This window comes from Poecilia reticulata, linkage group LG23, assembly GCF_000633615.1.
Source record: "Poecilia reticulata strain Guanapo linkage group LG23, Guppy_female_1.0+MT, whole genome shotgun sequence".
Lineage (NCBI taxonomy): Eukaryota > Metazoa > Chordata > Actinopteri > Cyprinodontiformes > Poeciliidae > Poecilia > Poecilia reticulata.
In genome coordinates this window covers 1,653,890-1,661,872 of record NC_024353.1, presented here as the reverse complement: position 1 = coordinate 1,661,872, position 7,983 = coordinate 1,653,890, and the positions used below count along the sequence as shown (strand labels likewise).

At 40.6% G+C, this 7,983-nt stretch overlaps 1 protein-coding gene across 5 annotated transcripts in view; it reads right to left on the bottom strand.

Annotated features, from left to right (window-relative positions):
* Positions 1-4,037: 4,037 nt before the first annotated feature.
* Positions 4,038-7,983, bottom strand: part of ppp1r12a (protein phosphatase 1, regulatory subunit 12A) — a 44,933-nt gene continuing 40,987 nt past the window's right edge. For 2 of the 5 annotated variants that reach the window (XM_008400438.2, XM_008400445.2), the window contains 2 exons: positions 7,721-7,732; positions 4,038-5,798 (listed from right to left, as the gene is read on the bottom strand). In XM_008400438.2, the coding sequence (XP_008398660.2) occupies positions 5,712-5,798; positions 7,721-7,732 (99 nt within the window). In that variant the 3' untranslated portion in view covers positions 4,038-5,711. Of the gene's footprint in view, positions 5,799-7,488; positions 7,733-7,983 lie in introns of those variants that run through there. The other 3 variants (XM_008400439.2, XM_008400446.2, XM_017302854.1) reach the window with 2 other exon arrangements.

The window sequence follows — 7,983 nt, the reverse complement described above, 5'->3', positions numbered from 1 at the left end:
CGGGGCCGGGTTCGATTCCCGGCCTGGGTCTTTCTGCATGGAGTTTGCATGTTCTCCCTGTGCATGCGTGGGTTTTCTCTGGGTACTCCGGTTTCCTCCCGCAGTCCAAAGACATGACTGTCAGGTTAATTGGCCTCTCCAGATTGTCCCTAGGTGTGAGTGTGTGTGTGCGTGGTTGTGTGTCCTGTGTGTCTCTGTGTTGCCCTGTGACAGACTGGCGACCTGTCCAGGGTGACCCCGCCTCTCGCCCGGTACGCTAGCTGGAGATGGGCACCAGCAACCCTCCTGACCCCACTGAGGGACAAGGGTGTAAGAAAATGGATGGATGGATGGACATTTCACTACATCACTGATGTATTCTGGCTACCTAGTATAAAAGAATGAAATAACTTCTAACTTGTAGCAAAATCTGTTTTGGAGAAATTAAATTGTGCAAAATGTATGCTTTACAACAGCAATTCCTTCATTGTGAGTTGCTACTGAACATCTTTACCTTACAGATTTCGTCCTCTCCATCACCGCCTGTTGCCTCCAAAGGTTCAAATAAAGTTCTGGGTTCAGGTCAGCATCCGTCTACAGATGTTCGTTGAGATGGGAGAGCCAGGGCGCCATCTTTATCTTCTTGTGCTGAGTTGGCAGCACAGAAACGTCCTTGAGTTTGCTAAATGATTAATCAACATTTGCATCAGGTCTCTTCTGGTTGTTCTGATGATTCTAAATCAATAAAATCAGTTTAGATCTTTCAGAAAAAAGATTGTTTCCCAAACTTTTTTTTTTGTAGTTTTAATTGGATGGTATATCCGTTTTTTTGATGTTTGGTTTTTGGCTCTTTAAAATCGAAAAAAAAACAAGATGTCATACATTTCATTTTGTTTACAAAAATGTGTTGTGTGTACATATGAAATCAGAAGAGCTCTGCTCCCTCAGAACTGATACAAACTCCAGGATTCCTCTGACAGTGCAGGATATTTAGTTTCCTGCCGTTACAACTCAGCCTGAGTGTGAAAGACGTCTCTATATCCTGTTTTCGACATGCATCCACAACAATCTGCCGTCGCCTTGAATTGCATTTCTGTAACCGAGCATGTTTATCTTTGTTTCGGCGACAGACTCGAGTTGTCACATCATCCGGATGCCTCGATTTGTCATTGTTTGTCACTGGAGAGAAACCCTGCTGCTGTTTGTCCTATGAGCAGAGTGGTTTTGTGCACCGAGTGTGTCTAAGTCTAGCATTTAAGATTGCAGCTGGGGAGGAGGTTTGTTTGGGCTGCTGTGCTTTCTGGTAGAGGAGACAGGGGTGAATGAGAGCGTCTCTGCGTGTGACTGTAGCTGCAAAGGTCCAATTTCACGTTCATGAATAATTTCCAGTGTAAAAAAAAGCAACGTTTCTGTTTGTATTATTTGAGGGGGGGAAAAAAATCTTAGGGTCTGAGGTTGTGCAGAGTAGTTATGGGTAGTGAGTATCTTCTAGAGCAGTGGTGTCAAACTCATTTTTATTTTGGGCCGAATCAAAAATCTGAATGTTCTTAAAGGGCCGGTTGCACCAGAATCTATTGATAAAACCAATWWAACTGTTAAAATATCAATAAATAGCTGTTCCTCCTGGATTTCTGATTATTTTAGTGTTTATTTTTGCAATCAAAATGACAGATTTTGTGGTGAATATTAAGAAATATTTGTAATTGTTATTTTTTTTAYAGTATTTACGTTAAATGTGATTCTATCACTCGCTGTATCAGTTACGGATTCAATGTTTTTGACCAATTTTGAGAAAATTAGCAGTAAAATCAGGACAAAAATGTGGACATTTTTTGATTTTGTGTGATTTTTGCAGATTTGTGAAAAACTGGACGGACCTATTGATGTAATTTGGAGTCCAGAGGGCCACATAAAAAGCTACGGCGGGCCAGATTTGGCCCCCGGGCCTTGAGTTTGACACCTGTGTTCTAGAGGAAGTATGAGTTTTAACAAACAAACTGAAAGTAACTTAAACAGATTGCAGAGGACAGTAACCCATTTATGTTTCAGTATTTGCAATTTTTTTCTTTGGAATGCAATTCCAAATTATTCACAGAAAATCCCTCTATTAGCAGATTTTTTTCCCTAAGGCATAACTAAAACTAAATTGACTCACAAGTCATGAATTTTAGTTCCCAAAAAGAAGTTCTTATATTTAGTTTCATACTCTTACCTTTTTTTAAAAAAAAACATTTTGTCATGTTAAACCTATAAACATCAATAAAGTTTATTGGCACAAATGAGCAAAACATGAAGTGAAAGGAAAAAAAAAATTTTTTTTATTTTATTTGCAAATAAAAATTGATAAAGTGTGGCTTCTATTGGCATTCTACTTCTCTCCTGTCTCTACCACTGTCATACTTGACTGAAAAATGCTCCAGGAAATGTTTTTTATGGTTATAAAACGTAAATGTAAAACACATCCACTTCATAGTTCCGCACAATGTTGCATGAAAACATAAAAGTAGTTTGTGGCAAATTGCGATGTATTTCTAGTAACCAGTGATTTACCTTCTTGCTCACGTCACAGCCAAGACAAGAAGAAGGCTCGTCCAAAGAGGGCGATGGAAAATCCAGAGGCAGGACCCTTAACTTCAGCATGACTGTGTAATTACAGCGCATAGCACGGCTTATCCTCTGGGCTTTATCTGAACTGGGGAGTTCTGGATCCAAGCCGGCCTCAGCAGTGACAGCCATGCAACACGGACCTACAGCAAAGGTGGCTCCTGTGCAACAAGGGGACATAAATCACAGCCTGGTTCAGCAATGGGAGCTGGCAGCGGATGCTCACCACGGCTTAATTCACGTCGTGGTGGTGTGTACACGTTGTCTGATTCCTGGATGCGCTTTATTTGCTTCAGACACGCCGTCATGTGGTGTCAAACAGTGAGGCGGTGCTGAACGACCAAATAGAGCCGAGTCTAAGCTTTAGTTTTCTGTTTGGAGACAGGATGTCAACAGTCTGTTTCAGTATTCAGATCATATTTACAAGCTGCATAGAGCACAAAAATCAAACTACGTCTACTGAAGTGCATAGAAAGTACACCACCTACTGGTGTAACACGGCATAGCAGCATGATACTGAAACCGGCGATATGACATTAGGATTCTAATTCATTTATGCTAATTTTGTAATAACTGATAAGTACCAAAAAAAAAAAAAAAAATTGTATTACCAACTGAATATTTATCAAGAAAAAAAAAAGTTCCCTCCATTAAGTGGAGAGAAGACATAACCTTTGACCCGAGAGGGGAAAGTTATTTATATATCAAATTAAACACGCATTTTTTATATATATATATATATATATATATATATATATATATATATTAGTTCAAATCATCTCTTGCATAAATCATGAGGAAGCTTCTTTTCCCTGAATGCAACATCTTTTTGCCCAAGAGATTTTAAGGAGTAATACTGCCACCTTCCCAGGTTCCTTAAGTATAACATCCTACAAACAATTAAAAAAAAATTTAAAAGACAAGGGCAAAAAAAAAAAAAAGAAAAAATACAAGCAAACATTTTTGTTTCACATCAGCTTATTAAATAACCAACATACTGAAAGAGAAGTTGTTACTTCCATAAGAAAGACTCCATTAAGTCCTTCATATCCACGTTTGCTTAATTTTAGATACAAAAATGCTTTAAGGTCTTAAGAGTATAGGACTGCCACATGTACACCAAATAGAATGCCCAAGTCAAAGCCCAGACCTAGATTTTAAAACTTGATTCAGCTTAGTCAAGTTTCACAATCTAGGTCTGGGCTTTGACTTGGCCATTCTAACAATTTAACTCTACATTGCATCATACCAGTCTTTTCAGTTGCATTTGTGCTTTACACTTTTAATCCACCATCTTGGTTTATCATAAACTGTACAGAATACAAATTTTTTTTTGTTGCACCACAAAATGTAAAATGTGCAAAAGGCATTAACATTTTTGGAAAGCACTGCAGTGCTTAGGTTTGACTTAAATCGCTGAACAATGAACAAACATGAAGGAAATAAGACACAGGAACTTTCCAATGTACAAGTTTATTTTTAATGAACTCTTCAGTGGTTGGTAGTCACAGCACAGCTTGCATGTATTAAGCCACACACCTATTTTACAAGATGACAGAAAAAAAAAAGGGGGAAAATAAAAAGCCTATGCCAGAGCAGACAGCCATCAGTCCATCTGCAGTGATCCTTCTTTAAACTTATTGGACTAAAACTTCCTTAAAAGGCCACTGAAATGCATAAAATGTTGAGTGGAACAGCTGATGGTGGTGGAGTTTCGCTTCAACCCCACAAGACTCCTCACATGGCATCGACAGTGCATGTAGACATTGTAGAAAGGACTGGGTTAGAAAGATCTAAGATATCAGTTTATTTTTTCAAACATTTTATTTTAGTGACAATACCTTGCCTATAATACTACAGCTTTTCAAAAAGAATGGAAAACAAAATTAACAGCACTCGTCCAAGATACTGAATACAATGAAAGTGAAATGTAGTGAAGCGATTACTCTTTAGATTTCACTATTATGTGAACCAAAAAAAAAAAAAAAAAAATAGATAAAAAAAAAAAAAAGATGCCGTCCCGTTTCAGAGAGACGCTCTACTGTGTCCAATGTCCTTAAACTATAAAAGGAAAGTAATTAAAACACACCTCCTTGTCCTCTGGGATTTGTATGCTTTAATAGTAACAGACGGGATCCATAAACGCATGCCATGTGCTGCTCTCAAACAAAATACATACAGGTATATACAGAATCACTCAGTACCTGCTAAAACAAAGTGAGAAATACAGAGTATAAACCGACTACAAACTAAAAATAAAAAGAAAAAAAGGAGAAGAAAGAGAGAGATTGAAGCGTCAGGAGTGAAAATCCTACTTGTGATGGACTCATTAAAGCATTTTTGAAAACAAAAAAAGAAAGAAATGCGTATTGCACATACAGTGAAAGCTTAAACTCCACCAGATCCGCGAGAATTCAAATGTTTCCCTCTTGGAGGACGAGGGCGGGGGGAGGGGCGGAGGTGTGTGCTTAAGAGAGGGGAGGAAAACAAATAACCAGGACAAATTAGGTGAGACGGGAGCCGCAGGGAGCAGATGTAGGCAGAAGTAGCTCTTAAAAAGAAAAAAAAGATGGAGGAGTGAAGGTGGGAGCCGCACAGCACACAACACGTTTAGAGGAAAAGGAAGCAAAAAAAAACAAAAAAACAAAGAATGTGGCACAAGTAAAAATTAGGTGAAGGATAATATCTGTTCTTCAGTGATAGCCGAGAGAGGAGATCAATGCAAGTGTGTGTTTTTTTTTTCTTTTTATGTACAACTAAGGCTTATTGGTTAAATGGTTTTCAGGCTTCCCCGCCCACATCGCTCTCACACAACACTTCCTTCCTTTTTGCTCTGTAAACTCAGCACTTCTGTCAGAGCAGCAGCCACACCAATCAGGAGAACCACAGCCGAGGAGGATGGATGAACGGATGGATGGATGAACAGATGGATGGATGCTGCAGCGGTGGTGATGGTGATGAAGGAGCAAAAAGGGAGAGGCGGGAGGAACTGAAAGCAAAAGGAGGAGTCTCGTCTCTGATGTCTGTTGCAATTAATATCTAAATGTGCAATTCCATTAGTCGCTGCCATGGGGGACTAGCGGGTGCAGAAGACCGGGTGGGGCAGGGCAGGGCAGGGGGGTTGGTTTCTACTTGGAAAGCTTGCTAATGACTCGAATGAGCGCTCCGTTCTCGTCCTTTAGTCTCTGGTTGTCTGCTTTCAAGTCTGGGAGCATCTGAAAGGGAAGAACGGGGAAGACGGGGAGGCAGGGGCGAGAGAGAAAGAGAGAGAGCTTAGACGAGTCTCGACACGTCGTTCGACCGGTCAGGCTGCTGGGCAGTGCATTACCAGCAGCCTGAACAAAGCAACCTCAGGAGTCACACAGCATCTCACTGTTTGTTTGACGGAAAGTAAAACAGGAATAACGACTTTGATCCGAGTCAAAGGGGAGAAAAGTAAAGGGCGAACACACCACAGGCCAGAGATCCTCAGAAAGCCATGCAGAATCTGAGCGGCCAGCGGCCGGGAAATCACACACAGCAAGGAGGGGAAGTTTTCCTTCCTCAAATTAACTTCAGCTCAGGAGCACAGAACCGGCCACAGACCCGACTGCTACAGCATGTGGACTGACGGAGCTCCACAGTAAGTGGAACAAGATGCAGCGTTAAATAGGTGATGACTGAGAATCATAAACAGATTTGGATGTGTGGTGTAACAAACCCGTCATGTAATTCTGGGCTCCAAATATCCGATCTGGATCACAAATCCAGTGGAAACGGGCAGCATTTTAAAAACTACATTTCATTCAGATTTTGTCTCAATAGTGCTTTCGGGTCTTTCAGTGGATTTTAATGGAGATTCTAACTTATTCCCCCGTTCGTTCAATCATTCTTTTAATTCAAGATGACAAAATTTCAGGTGCGCATAAAAGTTTTCCAACAAGTTTTTACATTAGAATCTAAAACCTTAGGACAGTTCAAACGAAAACATTTTAAAATAGAGCGGTTTAATAACCTCCATGTTATGAAGAAATGTTCAAACTATATCCCGACTTCCACTCTGTTGGGTTTGCTGTGTGCTTATGAAAATAATTTGCTTTCTAAGTTAGAGCAGCGTTAGTATATTGAATAAAGTTCCCAAGTTTCCCCTGAGCATTAAAAACATTCACAATTAGCTTAGATTTTATTTTATTTTTAAGAAATGCACAACGAAACTAAGAGTTGCAAAAGTATTGATACCGCTTTCACTTTTCCACATTTTGTTGCATTTCAGTCACAATTGTCAAAGAATTTTACTGGGATTTTAAGTTGAAAGTGATGCAAACTTATAAAGCTGCTTCTGTGTTGCAAACAGAAAAGTCACATGGCAAAGCCCCTCTACGCTTTTATTCAAGTTTAGTTTATTTTAAAACCATTATTTTTTTCTTCTACTTTACAGTTAAGCACTTCTTCGTGTTTTAAGTCCCAATGAAATTCTCTGATGTTGCAAAATGTGAAAAATTCAAGCGGTGTGAATATTTAACGTCCCATTTAAAGTTCAGTCTGTGACCCTTTGGGTCAAATCAAAGTGATGCCACCGGTAGCTGCTTCATGCAATAAAACCAGAACAAGTCAAACTGATTTACTGAGCTACCTCTGAGGAAAGCATCAAACTAGAAACCACAAAAGGACACTTTCCTTTACAGCGCTTTCAAATACGTAAAAAAAAAACAAAAACTCACCTTCGCTTTTCTCCAAGTATCTTATTAGCATGTTATTACTATAGCTTGTTAAGCAGTAGTTTTCTGAAAGCCCACCGACAGTAGCGGACTGTAAAAGGAGAGTGTCCTGCTGGAAAAGGCAAACGGCCTCCCCAATCTGAAAACCAAAAGCTCTGGGGAGGCAGAGGAGGAGAAAACAGTCGGAGTGTGGCGGCTGGACACCTGCCTGTCTACGGGTGCGGGGCAGAGCACAAATGGAGCATGAGAAGAAAGAAGGCAAAAAGGAGGAAGAAGAAGACAGAGGGAGGAGATGGTGGACAGACAGACGAGGCCTAGAGGTCGCCGGTGGGCAGCTGGCTGCAGGCCGACTGGGAGAGCTTGGCCACAACGCGGGCCAGCGCCCGGTTCTCAGCCTGCAGCCGCTCCTTAACTTGACGCAGGGCCTGAACCTGCTTTACCTGGGGGAGGTTCTGAAGGGAGGGCGGGGTGGAGGAGAGACAAAAGGGGAGGAGACAGAGGGTAAGAGTGGCAGAAGAAGAAGAGAAATGTGTTTTAAGACCAAAAATCAACAGAGAGAGGATTAATAAATAAATCGAGATAAGACGGGAGGAGGAGGAGGAAAAAAAGGGACAACGGGAGAGGAAGATTATTAGAAAATGGGACAGATTTGGAAAACAGGAATGATTTAGAGCTTTCCGTTTCAGCATGAAGCTTGCAGATA